General features: G+C 41.1%; 1 protein-coding gene across 1 annotated transcript in view; it reads right to left on the bottom strand.

The window, feature by feature from the left end:
• Positions 1–1,747: 1,747 nt before the first annotated feature.
• The window catches only part of RSU1 (Ras suppressor protein 1), a 102,447-nt gene continuing 87,092 nt past the window's right edge, over positions 1,748–17,102 (bottom strand). Inside the window, exon 9 of the mRNA XM_083864897.1 lies at positions 1,748–2,203. Within this exon, the coding sequence (XP_083721023.1) occupies positions 2,101–2,203 (103 nt within the window). The 3' untranslated portion in view covers positions 1,748–2,100. The remainder of the gene's footprint in view (positions 2,204–17,102) is intronic.

Below are 17,102 nucleotides of genomic sequence, written 5' to 3'. Positions count from 1 at the left end.
GGTGGGTGATGGATACAGACTCAGACACCACCTGAACCTCCAGCTCTGGCTGGATTTCTTTCAAATCAAAGGAAATCTGTATTGCCACCTCACTCACAGAAAGCCATGTCTGTGTGTACGCAGGAAGATTTTGGAACACTAGTGAACTCACTTCAGCTGGAAGTATGTAGAGTGGCACCAAGTCTCAAAGCTGGCAGCTGTCTGGAGAATAGTGGTGCAGCCCTGAGGAAGTGCCCTTGTCCAGGGCTGGGGTAGCATTCAATGCTGGGTAAGGATTCAGAGCCTCTTCACCCCTTCCCGATAGATGTGCCCTTGCTATTTATTTAGTTCCAAAACCAATCTGCAATAGTAGTTTGGGGATTTTCAGACATTTCATTGACATTTCTTCAGGACTTTTTGTAGCATGGTTATTATTGTCAGTAGGCTCTCTCCTGTGTTAATACCTACACCACCATTTAATTGTGTGCATTCCAGATGGGGCATAGTCTTTGCTGTGAATTCTTAACATGCATCCAACCTAGCACCTTTATGGGCCTGTTTCAGTTGGACCTGTTCCCTAGGCAGATCACTTAAGAGGTCTGGAAAATTCTCTGCAGAGCTTGCAACAGATAGAATTGACTGTTCCTGACAAGCCTACCGTTTACTGTTCTCCATCTGCCTACTAAGACTGCCTCATTCTTCTGAAGTACTGAAGACCACTTAAAGTGTGTCTAAAGCTTGATGCCAACTTCCTAGTTCTGCTTGCCAATTCAAAAAAATCTGTTGCAAAATACATGTCAATACATTTATTCACAGACTAAGGCAACCAGATTACCTAAATGCTGGGGCAATCCTAAATGCACTCGAGAGACTGGTGCTGCTAACAGAAACTTCAGATGGGCTTTTGCAGCAGGCATCACTTCTAGCATGAGATATTTAAAACCTTTTCTTTTCCCACTGAACACAACAGGCCTGTCTCGGCAGTCTGGGCATGCTTCCCAGCTTGCTGTCCGGATGGGATGGCAGCTGACACTTGGCAATGGGTTGCTCAAGTATGAAATTCATTAAGTTGGAAATCAAGGGAAGGAAGGTCTTGACACAAGCAATCAGGTACCAGTATCTGTTCTTGTTCCTTGAGTTCCCTTGCTGCTCTCCTAAGAATAAAATTGTTTGGGAAACACTGTCTGTAGATTTTAGATTTTTCTTCTCCATTGGTAAAACCTGAAACTATTTGAGCTGTTAAACCATTTGCGGCTTCTGAGCTTGGCTGTGGCACCAGCTTTGAATAGATAAATATAGAACTCGTGGCATTTTCAAAAGCCATTTGGAATAGCTCTTCAATATAAGCACTTTAAGCAGAGATTAAACACATTATTTGGGTTTTCTGCCTAAAGAAAAAAAAATCACTTGAAAAATTGGCAGAAGTACCAGTTTCTTCAAATGACAAAGTTCTCTTCCCCAAAGTGAGTCTAGCAATTGGCAGCTCTCTACAAAGACAATTTTTTTCCTCTCTCCCCTTCCCTACTCCTTGATTTCAAAATAACCTTCAAGGCAAAAAGAGCAGTCCACAGCAACATAAAAAAAGAAAAAGAAACTGATTAAAATGTTTCACTCCTTGAACAGAATGCTTTGCATTTTAACTAACTTGGATCAGATAAAATGCTATGACATTCCTACAGAAGAAATCACCATATTACAGGAAGCTGGACACATACATTCCTCAAGGAATTTCTAGTTCAGAAGTCCTACTGAAGAAATTAAACAACAATACAAATAAGAGCTTTATTAAAATCACTTGGAATATTATATGAAATTTAATATCGTATAAGTGCAAACTCCCCTATATTAAGAGGATGTGACACATGTGAAGAGAGGACATTAATATACATGTAAATAGAAAAGCTAAAATATGTTTGACAGTGATATATTAAATGGCTACATAAATGTGACCATAGTTAGGAGCATATGTAATTTTGTTCCCCTCTATCAGTATCCTCTAAAGCATTATACACAGTAAATTGCATTTAATTCTAATCCCTGCTTTCTTATATGTAATAAGAGATGTGTAGAAATATTGTAGGCACAAGCAAAAGAAATGCAATAGAGGCAGAAACTAGGCACTTATTTGTTCTTGGCTGCCAGAGGTTTACGGCTGATCTTCTTTGACTTGTCATTGTTCTTCTTTGGAGGTTCAGGGTTTGCCTGCATGTGTCGTCCATAAAGACTGTAAGGAAAGGAGAAAAAAAATTGTGATACAACCATTAAACACAGACTTTTACTCTGCAGCACATTAAACAATGCATCTAGTTACTAGAAATAAATAAAAAAAAAGGTCTTTATTTTGTCTCAACACACTGAATTTTCTATTAGCTCTCAAGCTGCAGTCATTAACATTTGGGTTTTTGTGACTTTTCAGGGGACTAACATCAGGGAAGAGCAAGCTTTTGGAGCAGTGAAGGAGCAATCAGTTTTGCCTTCAGAAACTAGCAACCTTTATTCTGCAGTTATGGGACTAAGGCTCGGAAGGCTGCAAGGATATGTATTCAAGTAGACAATGACAAAAATTGGGTTGAACTGCAGAGATAGAGTGCCTGCTTAGAGCAAAGTGAGCATCATCCCTAACCAGAAAACCCAGGGGCTTGATAATGTGACAGAGAGCAATGGTGTCACAGCTGCCTTTGCTGCTCACACATGATTGATAGCACTGGGACAGATACCAACACATCAATGCCACATTAGTAAGTACCACTGATTAAATGTTGACAAAGTATCCTACAATTAAGACGGCTAGCATTCACTGTGAAGCTAAATGGACTACATGGCTGAGAGGATCTTGCTAAATATCACATAGTAATTAATAGATAATTTATGAGTAATGCTGATTAGAATAAATTAAAAACCTACCCAAAATAAACACAGCTCAAAGTTAACTTTCCTTATTGGCATAAAGTGCTCTTTGAAAATTCACTTCATGGGTTTTGGTTGAAGTAATTTTCTTCATAGTGGCTGGCATGGCGCTGTGGTTTGGATTTGCTCTGAAAACAAGTGTTGATAATGCAGGAATATTTTAGTTTTAGTTAGAGCCAAGGCCTTTTCTGCTCCTCACCCCACCAGTGAGAGGGCTGGGAGTGCACAAGTTGTTGGGAAGAGATGCAGCCAGGAAAGATGACCCCAACTGATCCAAGACATACCCTAGACCATACCACATCCCGCTCATCATAGAAAGCTGGGACAAGATGGCAGGGGGGACGTTTGGAGTGATGATGTTTGTTTACCCAAGTAACTGTTACATATAATCTTGGTGGTCTTTTCCAACCTTTGTGGCTCTGTGACTCTATTCTATTTACCATTCTAATTCTGGATCAGAAGACTAAAAGCTAACACTAACACCTGATCTGAGCTTTATGTTGCTGTATCCAGAAGATACTTCAACCCTGGCATTCTTGGACTGTGCAATGGAATTAGAGCTTCTTGTAGGGTGGGGTGGAGAGGCAGTGTTTGCTTTCACCTTCTCAGCAGCTGAAGTTTTTTATCATGTTGCTAAGCAGGCTGCTGTCAAGGTGTACTGTAGCCAAACAGCCTTGCTCAAGGAAAATACAACTGTAAACTATGACATTACTTCACCTTACTGAAATTTTATGTGTACCATTACCTACTGTCAACAAGGGATCAGGTGGCATTTCCTGATGAAGGCAGAGAGCCCTGACCCTCTGTGATAACTACATGCTTCATATTAGCTACAATACACATATTTTTATTTTATTTCTTAAGAGATAGAACTCCAGCAGCACAAGGCTGTATTTTATCCACAGTGTATGTATTAATCAAATATACATCCTAAATAACTCCTGTTTTGGAAGGTGTAAAGTGAGTTGAGTGAGGGAGTATATGGAAGGAGATGGTTCAGTATTATGAAGAGCTATCACTGTAAAAGAGCAGTGACATTCAAGGAAGTTGTCTCATCAGACACTGACCAGGATAGAAGTAGCCAGGGAAGAAGCAGCATCTTGTTCTGAATGATATGCAGTGCAGCATTTGAATCATTGTCAACAGTAATTTTGTAACTCTTAGAAGACAGCACTAGTTAGGTAAATACAAAATCAACTTTCAATTTTTTTTTCCATTTAAAAGTCCGTATTTGGGACTTTAGGCACTGATTAACAGAGAATCCAGTGATCCACTGTATCTGAGCACAAAAATCCTTTGGGGATAGGAACAGAAGTCCCCCTATCACTGTCCCGTGTTCCGCATCTTGCTGCCCTGCAGCTCCTTTGCCCTGTTAGTGCCAACCCAAAGAGGACTGAGCTCAAGTGGTTGTCAAGTGTTATATACTCTCTTTTTGCTCAAATTGGTTTAGGCTCACCCTTTTTGCTTTGGAAACTTTATAATATAAAGTTCCCCCCTCAGGTGATCCTTTCAGCGTTTATTCTGTCTCTCATCTCCTCCTTTCTCAGAGCAAATGTTTAAGCATGTGGACTGTCAGACCTCAGATCAGTGAACTTTCCCAAAGAAAAAGGATGTGGTGGGAATTCTGCTGACTACAGAATGTAGAAAACCTGAATACTGACAATTTTGAATGAACTTCAGAGTTCTGGTAAAGTCTACTTGGGCAACGCCTTTTGACTGTGAAAAGAGGTCCAGAAGCCACTGTGTGCATTAAGCAGTAAAAAACCCAACTGACCTGTAGATATGTTTTATATTTTGTGATATTTGCTCCTTAAAATATTCCGTGCTATTGGTGCCACAGGAACTCCCTTTGCCCCATGCAAATACTGTATTAGCAGTAATAGATGTACATGAGTTGAAGGCATCTACAGCACTTTCACATTCTTTTTACCTATTTTCATGTCCAACCACTTCTATCAGCATGAGCCAGCATGAGCCACCACTTCTATCAGCATGACACTAAAGTGTCATCCAGCAAAGTAATTACTGGGTTTGAAATAGGAAAATCAAATATATCTACTTAGGTTTCCCTGGCAAACTGAGAGGGAGTTTGAATGCACATTGCTATCCCAACTGAAGATGAGTGCTTTCATCTGCTAGTCAAAGAGCAAGGATCAGACATATTCAGATTATACTAGCCTTCACACACAGGGTTTCTCTCTTCTGTCTACATACCTCAAATATGAGGAGACATATGGTGTCACAACAACATTTAAATACAATCATGACTGTCATAATGCCTCTGGGACAGAATTTGCCTTCTGTTACACTAGGGAGAAGATAATTCAAAATTCTCAATGAACTTCTGGTACAACAACAGACACCACTATTACAGCACGCAGGGGAAAAAAAGCTGCAGGGGGAAAAAAAGGCAAAATAAAAACACTAATGGAGCTAATCTGCACAGAGAAGCAATTATCTGACCTCCACAAGGACCTATAACCCTTTAGTTTTAATAGATGTGAAGTTTTCATAAAGTCTTTAATAATTTCAGTACTTACTGGAAAGACACAGAAACAGCTGTAGCCAAACTGTACAAGCTAGGTACATGTTCCTGTTCTGCACAAACACAGAGTCAGATGTGTTAGGCAGAGACACTTGCACATCATCCTGGGCAGCAGAGGTCACCTGAAGACATGCACACAAACAGTTCTGCTGCTCAGCTGAAGGATGGTGATGTGCTAGAGGATGGCACCTTGACATAGCTGTTTGCATGACTAGACCCTCAGCCAAGGCAGTTTGTCTCCATAAACACACAAAAGAATTTTGATGCAGATTGTGGCCACAGTCTCAAGGCAGATTTATGAGTTAAGTGCTGGTAACACATTCATGGCAGTGCCTTCCCACTGGATATTTTGAAACGTCACCTGTTCCCAGTGCTGGTACAGCTCTGAGCAGGACAAAATCTGTAGTGCAAACAAATATTTGGGATGCCTGCAGTTTGCAGTAATAGTCAGAAGCTGGCTATTATTACCACAGCTCACAAACTGCAGAACCCCTGTAGACTTAGCTACAATGTTGTAGACAGACTTCTCATTACATTAAAATTAGAAGGGAGATTGCAAGACTGAAAGTGTGGAAAGCCCTCAGACAGACACTCTGAGAAACCTTCTTTCCTTATATATATTTTTTAAAGTAGCTTTCATGAAAAAAATGCTTCTTTGTATGCAGATATAAACATAAACAAAATCTTCCTGCATTCTCCACCTGCCCCACTGGAAGTAACAAAAGACAGCAGCATGGCTGCTGCAGCAGCAAAACTAACAACATCAAGTGAGAAAGATGCTCATTAAACTTCATCATTCTGTCTACTTTAATGATGCTTTTACTTAATAAAAATTCCCTAAGTAGTTGCAAGGATATTAGGCAAGGTCTCTGGTTATGTATCAGGGGTCTAAGCTGTCACTAGGCAAGCATGCAGTTCAGGAGAGGCATTCCCAAGAGGAGAGAGTGAATACAGCTTTCTTGTAATAAATTCAGAGAGAATCAATAACCACAGCTTGCCACATTATTTAAGCATTTAGGAAAGTAGGTGATCCTTCTAAATTAAACCACAAATTGCTAATTGTTGCAATTTACAGCATAAGATCAGGCATGGAACCTTGTAACTTGAAAGCATACAGTCTTGCTACCAAAATCTCTAAACTTAAAAACAGAACCACAGTTAAAATTCTTAAATTCATAAAGGTCAAAAGAGTCACTTTGAAAAACAAATTCAGCACAACTACCTTCAATTTTTCTCTCTTGTACAACAAAATGCTCACTAGCCAAGGGCTACACGCTCCCAGAGATAAGAGAGAATTTGTGTAAGCTAGGAAACTAGTGCAACGTGTTTGAGGCACACAATGATTTTTTTGAGTTTAAGCATTTTGAAAGAGAATTTCAAGACTGAGCCATGAGGAATACACTGGTCTCACTTTGTGTCTGTAACAGATCTACAGGGTGAGAATGGAATATAAAAAGGATAGTTAAATATGGTCCTGGAGAGATGTTACCTCCAGCTACATACTTTAATCAGGGAAACGAAGGTGAAACATTCCAGCTCTGCTTGATTTTTCAAAAGCTGAAGTTCAGGGTCAGGCAGATATTTAGGGCTTAGACAAAGCCTCAAAGTGGGCATTCACAGTGAGCTCGACAGGACAGTCCTAAGCCCCAGCTGATGAAGTGGGAGAAGGGAAGGGCTGAATCAGTGTTGGTATCTAGAAAGCCAAAACTGAAAGAAGTACTTGCAGAACTGATATAGGCTGGGTACCCTGCATTAGCTACAATTCACATGCACTTAGAACAAAGTGCTTTTGTCACACTAGTTTTTGCATAGCTAATTGTTGCTCTGGTGTCCCCTCTGAGTGACTGGGACTGACCTTTTCCATGTGGGAGCTGCTAAGATGTCATGCCCTCAAACCACATATTCCTCCTCCCAGGAAAGGGACACACTGGGATTTAACTGGTCAGTAACACACCAGTGAGAGAAAACAGTGGAGGTTAAAATTACCATGCAAGTATCATATTATGGTGGTAGTTCACCAATAATGTTTTTAGTCTCTGTGATGTAACTCAGATGATCACAATGAAGAGGAACACTGCATGTGTACGTGAAACCAGTTATCTGTTTTCCTTATACCCAAATGGCAAAACTGCAGCTTTAGGATTCTTAGTAAGGAAAATCAGACATGAGTGATTCATTTTATTCAGCTAACTTTTTGCCCTTTGTTTTCAAGTGCTCTGAGAGCAGATGGCAGCAGTGTCAGCGATGTTCATCATCTGAAGCCCTCACAAGTTTTTTCAGAACCGCTCAGTTTTGGCCTGTCCCTGTCTGTGCAGCTCTCTCCTGCTCCACGATGGAGGCACCAGTGGCTGGATGAAGGGGGCAGGTGCTGACAGTGCCACGTGCTGCAAGAGCCTCTGGGCCACTGAACCTACAGCTCTCAATGTGCTGTAAAACTGCTCCACTATTTTTAGGTCTGTTAACAGTGTGCCTTCCTCTGTAGCCTGCTACCACTGTGGGATGCTTAATGCTTCAGACTGTCCCAAATGTACACATGCCAGAGCCCAGCCCTGAGACACTCCCAAGTATAACAACCTGTGCTATTTTTTCTGTTCCTTCCACCTGCCTCAATTATCTTCATAACTCATAGTTCCTGCAGACTTTGCCTGTCACTATTCTCCCTAATTCCCCCTAAGTTCTACATTTCACCTTTTACACTTTTTACCTAATACACTTTCTGCATCACAAGAAATCCCTAATACATTCAAAATGCTTTTTTGGGTCTTCACCCCACAGACACTCGTTAGGAGAACTGATTATCTCTTTGTGTCTTGGATTAGCTCTTTTCTTTTGGCCAGTTTCATTCTCTGGAGCCCAAATGAGATAAGAAGACAAGGATTCAGCACAGGTTGAGAGCTACGTATTCAAGCCCATGTCTCCCAGTCAGTGGAGATCTGGCTAATGAAGCCAGTGGAGTAAAGAGCTTTTGGCTGATCAGGTACAAGTGTCTGCTATGAGATGCTTAGCTGCACTGCTCTGTTAAAGATTTTCACCAGCTACAGAGGACAGTGGGTAGCTAGCTGACATGCAGACACTCATGTTTAGCTATTTTAAAATGCTAGATGGAGTCCACCCAACCACTCCCTCTATGTTCCCACTCTGCACTCTCACAAGCTGTTAGCTATCTTACATTAGAGACTGCTGAGTCACACAGTCCAAAGTTGACTTACTCAGAATTCCTGCCTAAAAACACTCCAAATCTCAACAAGCAAAAAAAAGTATTCTGCCAAAACTTTCTGGAGCTCACTGTTTCAGCATCTGTGTAGAATGTGCACCCTCCAAAATAAATCCCATGTGTCCCCTACCGGCTACTTCACCATTCAGTTTTCCACAGGGCTCCCTTCTGCTGGATCCCTACACCCCAGTCTATTTGCTGCTCTGAAGAAAAGAAAGACTCAACCTGTATGCGCCACATTTCCCACCCTCTATCCCTACAGGTTACTGTCGGAGACAGACCCTGACCAGAGGGACCTCTGGCCTCAGCTCAGAAGTCCCAGATCTGATGTGTCAGTGAGGGCAGATTTGAGCTGAGGTAACTATGATTTACAAACACTTGCTCTCCTATTGGGCTGGCAATAGATGGATAATTTTAATTCTGCCATTTGCTCTTAAAATGGTGAATTTAATCCTTGCTTCTTCGAATTCACCATCTTGCATGTTATGGAGAACTAATGTCTTTTTTTTTTCCATAAAGGAATTCCAAGCAGGTGTTAGGTATTTCTTTAATTAATACACAGTAATAAAAGTAAGCCTTCTCCTTAAATTCTCTGAGGCTAGCAGCCTTTTGAAGCAACTACTTTAAATGTGAGGCTTGTAAGGGAAGCACAGCAGGAAGCTCATAGAAGCCTAACAAAAAAAAAGGGGTTTTAAAAAAGGAAAATGTAGAGGCCAAGATTTGCAAAGCTGGCTAATGATTTTGCATACCCAACCTGAAAGACCTTACAAGAAGCATGGCTTTTGGCAGACACAATTTTGAAAGCACAAGGAACACTAACATCTAGTTTCTGAAAGACCTATCTTGATACCCAGGGACTCCAGCACTGAAAATCTTCAGCTGTGCAACAAATCCATAGTGACACACAAGGGGGGCCTCCATGGAACAGTCACAAAAATGGAAAGGACAGGGCATGCTTATTCTTATTTCTTTCAAAACAGAGACAAACAGGAATTAAGATTTTATCTAGAGAATCTATTATGCTGATAAAACAACCCCCAGCTAGGCCAGTATAATGAAACAGCAGCCTGAGAGCACAATGGAGAGAACAATTAATTTCTGCATATAGACAGCCATATCAGACTACTTCAATTATGGACTTTCTCACCTGAGACTCAAATCTTCAAGCACATTCAGGCCTGATCTTTCTCATGCTCCATTTTGAATGGAGCAATGAATGAGCTGTTGAGCCTACACGTGCAGACCAGTCACTGAATCCACCCCAGGCACTAAAAAACTGCATAGGCCAGAAACTAAAGTCCTCCAGGGTAAGAACTTCCACAGATTGCAGTGGAATATTTTCCTACTTGTTTTCACAGATTAAATAGTGCTCTCCTACTTAGGACCAGAAAAAACAATTTAGCACCAGATACAGGCATTGGTCTAAACTCTGAGGGCTGAGGTACCTACTAGAACAAAAGGCATCCTACAGCTAATTCATCAAAAGCAATCAGGAGCCACAGAAACTGCATGGGCATGCTCAGCTTCTTTGGCAGATGCCAGCACAGGTAGCTGCAGATAAAAATCCACCGCTAAGAAGGAAAAAGACAACTCAAGTGAGAAAGAAGTGTCTTCTGTTTACTGAAGTAAACTGTATCATCACAACCCTTATCTTTATGTATTTGTAATTTATGAGCATGCAATAGATAAATCAACAGTTGCTCCATTTCCCATGTTGTTGGGACAACATTCAAGGCCACCTGCCTGATCTCAAACTAACCCTGGACAGGCAGCAAACACAGCAGAGAAAACATACTGGCACACAGCACAGACATCCTCCTGGAGACAGCTGAGCACAGTATTCTTCATTCTTATGTTATTTTAATGTTGTTGTCCACGCGGAGTCCTTTGGGCTTCAGTAAAACAGTGCTCACTTTCCTTTTTGAACGCTACACTGCTGCTCAGATAAATGCCGTTACATAATCTTTATTATTGATTTATTACATGCATTTTGCTGTGTGCTTAATTAACATTTAAAAAAAGGAAAACAGACAGCAAAAATAGTAAGTGCAAGCTAAGGAACTTTCTTTAAGTTATTTTATGTCCAGCAGGTATGTATTTCTTTTCCAGTAACTAGATGAAGTGTACCAATAAAATGTATAGAAGGGACTCTGGGGAAATACTGATACAGAAGGTCTCTTTTTTCCTTTTTTTTTTAAAGCAAAATTGAAGTGTCTGAGTTAATCTGAGATTGCTCTGCTGCACACTGAGGATGACCAGTTTCACTGGCACTAGCATGGAGAAAATCCAGGAGACTGCAATTCCCCACACAAAGCGTTTAATCAGCAGCCCTGCCCTGCTGGGCTGGCTCACACCCCTCTCGCAGGGTGTCTGCCTCTGCCATCCCAACTGGCTGCCGGGCCAGCTCTCCAACAGCTCCTTAAAATAAACATAAGGACTAAACAGTGACAAGGGACACAGTGACAAGGTGGGGAAATCAACCAAACTAACCTCCCTGAATCACCACCTCTGAGACTCTCAAAGGGAAAGGAAGATGTCCCAGTCCTGTCACACAATCCATTTGTGTGACCCAACACACAAGAAACTCTGGAAGGCCATGTGAGCTCTGCACACCACTGTGTAAAGGGGACACAGGATGGGATGCTTAGACAGAGTTCTGGGATTGAAGAAGAGCATTTAAGGATTATACAGGATTTATGAGCTCTTATGAGGACAGACCAGTAGAGTGGGAGTGACCAAGGATGACAGTAGAGAACAAGTGCAGGGAAAAAGAGGATGAGGCAGGGAATAAATGAGGTCAACAGTTGCAAGCAGGGGAGGTCAGAACATTTGACTGGCAGAACTCTGTGCCAAATCACCTTGACTTTGTCCTGCCTAAATCCTGTTTCTAGCTGTTTTCTGTGTGAATGTGCCCTCTGTTCTGGCAGCATACACACATGTCCCATCAGCAAAGTTCAAGACAGACCAGCTGGTCAATAGCATGGACTGAGTCCCAGATACTGGAGCAGCCAAGGCACTCTAGGATCAGTGCCCAGAAAGACTGAGAGGATGTAGGCTGGTCAGACCGGGTCTAGGGGCCTGATATTTGAAACATCAAGACTGGGGAGCCAGGTATCAGAGGGATCCCTGGCACAGGGTTTTCCCTAAGCATTACAGGGAAAGGTATTGAGGAATGCAGTCAGACTGTTGTTTGTCTTCTCTGTGTTTATGTGTCCATCTGTCCTCCCATCATACTAATCTGCCTGTGGCTGGCCAGGTGTATATATATCTTCTGAGACTGTGGTTAGCCTTGCTACTGCCAGGACAAGAGAACAGGGATATGGAGCAGTTACTGCCATCAGTGAAGGAGTTTACTTGGTTCCTCCAGGACACAGGATTTAGCTGCTTAAAAGCACTACCAGGAAGAAGATGAAGAATAGAGAAAACTCACTTCACTTCATGGCAACACTGCAATGAAAATGTTCCTTTTTGACACAAAGGACCACATCTGAAGTACTACACATCTCAGACATTCTGATTTCACTTGGCCATATGAGCTGGCTTTGTTTAACTCATGATAGATACACTTTGCAGAAAAGCTGTTCTTGGACAGAGTTTTGAACAAGCTTTAACAGGTCAATCCAAGTCTTTCCAGTTCCCAAACACAGTCCTTTCAACTACTCCCTGGCCAACATGGGCACAAACATGCCAATTATGTCAGACACCCGGTAAGTTGTGCTCTGACAAACCAACATAAATGCAAAGGAAAAAGGTGATTCAAAGTCAATTTCAAGATCGTTGTCGTCATATATGTTAAAATGCTGAAGTATTGAAAGCCAAAGACTGAGTAGTTCTATATGAAACCAAAACGTATCAATACAATGGTTTTCCAGTTATATAACTTTATTGTGGAATACCAGAGATGGCCACTCAGAAACCACTTAATAAAACGATACAGACTATTCACCTAATTTTCCAGGCAGTTTTGAACAATGCATCACAACCTTAACATCTATTAGCAACAATCTATTGGCAAACAATCCACTAGCTTTTAAGTAAATCTTTGATGATTTTCCATGGCTTTTACTGTGCCAACAAAGCTGTTCCAGAATCGTTTCAGGAGGGACCTATGCTATGTGGCAGCCAATAATCTTTATGGCAACACTGCAATGAAAATGTCGCTTACTGTAATGAGCAGAGATCATAAGTTAAGCCCCCAGCTACCTTTCCATTATTTTTCATTAGAGTTTTTCTGGCTTTGCTATGCTTCAAAGTACTGAGGGAATTACCCCAAATTAGGCTCACTAGTCAGCTCTTCATTACTCAGACCACACTGAAACTGAGCAATCAGCAAACTTGAACCAGCTCCTGAGTAACACAAGACAGTAACATTTGCTTGAATGTTTACCATTTCTTTTTTAGTTTGTCCTCTTTCTTAAAGCTCTGTTCCGTAAAACAAACTTGCCCACAGTTGGAGGCGGCTCCAAAACAACAGGAAAATCACATAGGTTTTTTTTATGCCATTAACACCTTGAGCAAAGGGTTGGGCTTCCCTTCATCTACCAGAAACAAACTGTGATACAGTCATGTTTTCTTGACAGCAGTGTTTTTCCTAGATTTGTGCTCCATAGTGCTAGATGAAGTGGGTGAGATAAGAAGTCTCACTTACTATGTGAGTCCTCACCCTCTGAAAAATCTCTAATCTATGGCAGATTTTTACACTGGCTTCCTTCCCTCTTGCAAAGCAAGAAGCTGACCAACCTGCTGGAAAAGAGCAGTAAGGCTGACATCAGTTAAGTTCTGATGTCATCCAATCTGCATGACTTCCCAAGTTACTTTCACTGTCTTTCAGGGCCCACAGTGTGAAAAACATAAAGCCTTTTGAAAGGCTTTCTTCTCCCCCAGTATCTGTCAAGATGAAATGGCAATACAGTGTCAGCTTGATTTTGATTTCAACAAAATCAATACAAGTTTTGCTTCTGATTTCATTGGGTTCAAGGTTTGGCCTTTAAGGTCAATTATCCACGCAAACTAAAAGGCAAACTACAGTTGCAGTGTGGCTCAGAAACCCAAAACTATGTACAATAGCCTATGAACAATATCTAGGCTGGCTATGAACAGTGGAGTGAAAATTATGCTTTCTCATCAAGTGCTAGTAATAGCTAAGGCCAATGAGTCACTCTGTGACTTCTTAATACATGCATTGACCAAAATAGTTTCTCTTGCAAGGAAGGTGGAATTATGCATACTGATCTGGTTTTGCTCAACATCCTTTTGCTGTAGGTAGGTAGCACTTATCCTAAATTGCTGGTGCTTACAAATGCTCATGACTTAAAGGAACAAATACAGAACTTTACTGAAAAGGACAAGAACTAGTTCACTCATCAGATATTTGCAAGAGGCACCCACAGGAACCTTCAAGTGTGATGTAAAATAAACCAGTGATTCCACCTTCTTCTGAGCAAGAGAAAGAACATGCAGTTGAAAACACAATGATGCAGTCTTGATGGACAAACTGCAGATCACCTACTCTGCATCTTCTTTGAAACATGTTAGAAAACACATTGCAGGGAGGGCAAACATGATCCTTGGTTCTTTCTTTCCGGTTTCTCGACCAACAGGCTATTAACATGTTTCCCAAATTCCAGCCTATGTACGCAAGGGAGCAAACAGGCATCCCCTTACTTGTGAAAGGTAAGGTATTAGATCGGGTATTAGGAGAAATTTCTTTACTGGAACAGTGGTCAAGCACTGGAACAGACTGCCCAGGGAAGTGGTGGAATCACCACCTGTGGAAGTATTCAAAATACATGTAAATGTGGTGCTTAGAGGCATGGTCTAGTGGTAGACTAGCACTGCTGTGCTCATGGTTGCTCAACGATCTCAAAGGTCTTTTTCAACCTTTGTGATTCTGTGATTCTAATCCCAGCATTCCCCAAGCTTGTGATATGGAGTAGATTTATGAGAAATACAGGAGTGGGAAAAGCAATGCAAAGTGACAAAAGATTTGTCAACAGCTCTCTGTCAGTGAGAAAGCACTTCATTAACCTGTCAATTGCAGTGTCTAGGAGACACATTTATCGACAACTTACTGCCAATTGATCCAACATCTATATAAAGCCCTTCTAATGCAATGAGTTAGCTGACTCAGATAACGACGAGATCTATAGAGAATTAATAGTGATACTAAGCCCCAAACTGCTCTAATTTCTAAACAAAATGCAACCAGAAGTGATAAAATTCCACCAACATCTCAGCAGCTAGACCATATTCACACATTACAGCACATTTTAGAATGAGATTCACTCTGATACACTCCATAGCTGGGGTAAAATATGGTATGGGTATGAAGTAAAAGTCCTTATGTAAACTGTTTTTCTACTTCTATGGCCATATGTACTTGTGGGATTACTTCTGAAATACAGGGACTCTGTATTTTATACTCCTTCAATTTAGCATGGAAGCACCCAGAGATATTCAGGGCTGTGTGGCAACCAAGTGCTCTGTGTGCCTCAGCCTCTCACCAGGACAGGCTAATGCTGCGAATGGCTAATTGATCCTGCAGTGGCTTTAACAACTGGCAGTCACTTCACACTGCTGGCAGCATTCCTGCAGTCCACTCACTCCCATCCTCTGCCTGCTTTGCTTTCTATTACCTGTTTTATCACTTCATGATAACGCAGCATCAAAGACAGCAGGCATAACCTATTCTGGCATCTCCATCTGGCTTTATATATCAGACTTGTGCTGCTCTGGTGGATTAGTTTCAGATCCCTGTTGGCAGATCAAAGGCAGCAATAATAACCACAAATCAATCCCTCTTTAAGGCCTAAAACATCTTCTCCCTCATAGCATGCCTCATTTCTTTGCCACTCCAGAGGCATTATAAATACCAGCTTTGCCTAGACACAACAGTTGTATGCAGATACTCAGGCCCTGGAGAATTTGGCACTGTGTTTTCACCTGCTTTTTTTCTGCTCTATTATGACAATCAAAATGAGCAGCATCAATAGAGAGGTGCTCACGCAGATTAAACATTTGACTCCCTAAAAGTCAGAAAGCTGCTTGGTGCCAAAGAGAGAGCATATGCAGAAGATGGCTTTCCCTTAGTCTCATCTCAGGCAATGAGATGAGAAATACATCAGAGCTGTATTTCCAGCGAAGCACCCAGCACCCTTCAGCTAACTCAGTGCTCTAAGGTGACCAACAGATGTTTTCAGATACAAAAAAAATGGATCCTCAGTTGAACAACTGCACAGTGGACAAGTTGCTTTGTAATGGTGTTTCCAGACAGCTTCCCCCTTGATTAGCACATGCTCTAGAAAACAGGACTCAGAAAAGGGATTAATGAGGTTCAAGATCCATCCTGTTGCTCCCATAGAGAGGAAACATCTGGATCCTTTCATCACAACTGTACCTGCCATCTTGACACTGCTCTTAATTTCCTGATGTTCACCTCCTAGGATTTATCTAAAGGCAGTGGAAGTTAAAGAATTACTCAAAGACTAGGTAGCAGCTCTCTGCTTGGCTACGTCTTACTACCAAAATGAGATGTTTACTACTGTAGAAGTAGCTTTTGTTTGCTCCCTCTCCGTAACACCTTTACAGGGACAAAGGTCCATTTACTATGATGTAGCTGCAGTTCCCCGGATCTCAAATCACCCAGAGACACTGTGCCTAAAAAAAAAATAATTCTGTGCCTTGGATTTTACACGAAAACTGCACTTGGGCTGCAAAAGATATACCTGCATAAACAGTGAAGACATAAGCTCTCCCTCTTACCCTTCTTTATATCTTTCCATCTTGTAACTTAGTTTGAACTACATCTCTGAGGAGACTCCAACATCAGCTAGATCAGCAATAGTTCAACATTCCTACAATATCAACTTATATACCTATATCTACTTAAAACAAAACCCAGAAATAAACAGCAAAAATGAGAGCTGCTTAAAGATCTCCTGAAATTCTTAAGAAAACATTAATCAAAGATAAATATACACAAATCATCTGGTGCCAACACTGCATTTGTACGGCTTGCAACAGCCAGAAAGAACCTAGTATTTTAGGATTACCACATAAAGGCTTGAAAAATATTTTCTCCTAAAAGTCTTTTAAATACTAATGTAAAGTAGTATTTGATTGAACCTGATTTTTTTAGTATTTGATTAAGTTCCACTCCACTGACTGTTTATTTCTTATAATTTTTTACTATACCAATAAAACTAGAACACTGTCTCAACATATGCAGAATGTGGATGGTACATATTGCTCATAACCGCACATCATTTCAAAAACTGTAACTTCTATTTCTAGACAAATTTTAAACTATGACAAAGATGCATGCTATTGAAGAAAAATGGCGAGCTTATAAAAAGCTGTATGTGTTTGAGTCAATCATGTAAAGAGAGCATCATTTTCTTCTCACAGTATGATTCTTCTACATGCTAGTGGAAGCAGAAAGTCAGAAAGATTAACTGA

Source organism: Zosterops lateralis (assembly GCF_965231275.1).
Source record: "Zosterops lateralis genome assembly, chromosome: 1".
Classification (NCBI taxonomy): domain Eukaryota; kingdom Metazoa; phylum Chordata; class Aves; order Passeriformes; family Zosteropidae; genus Zosterops; species Zosterops lateralis.
The sequence above is the reverse complement of the archived record's forward strand: the minus strand, read 5'-3'. Positions and strand labels throughout refer to the sequence as shown.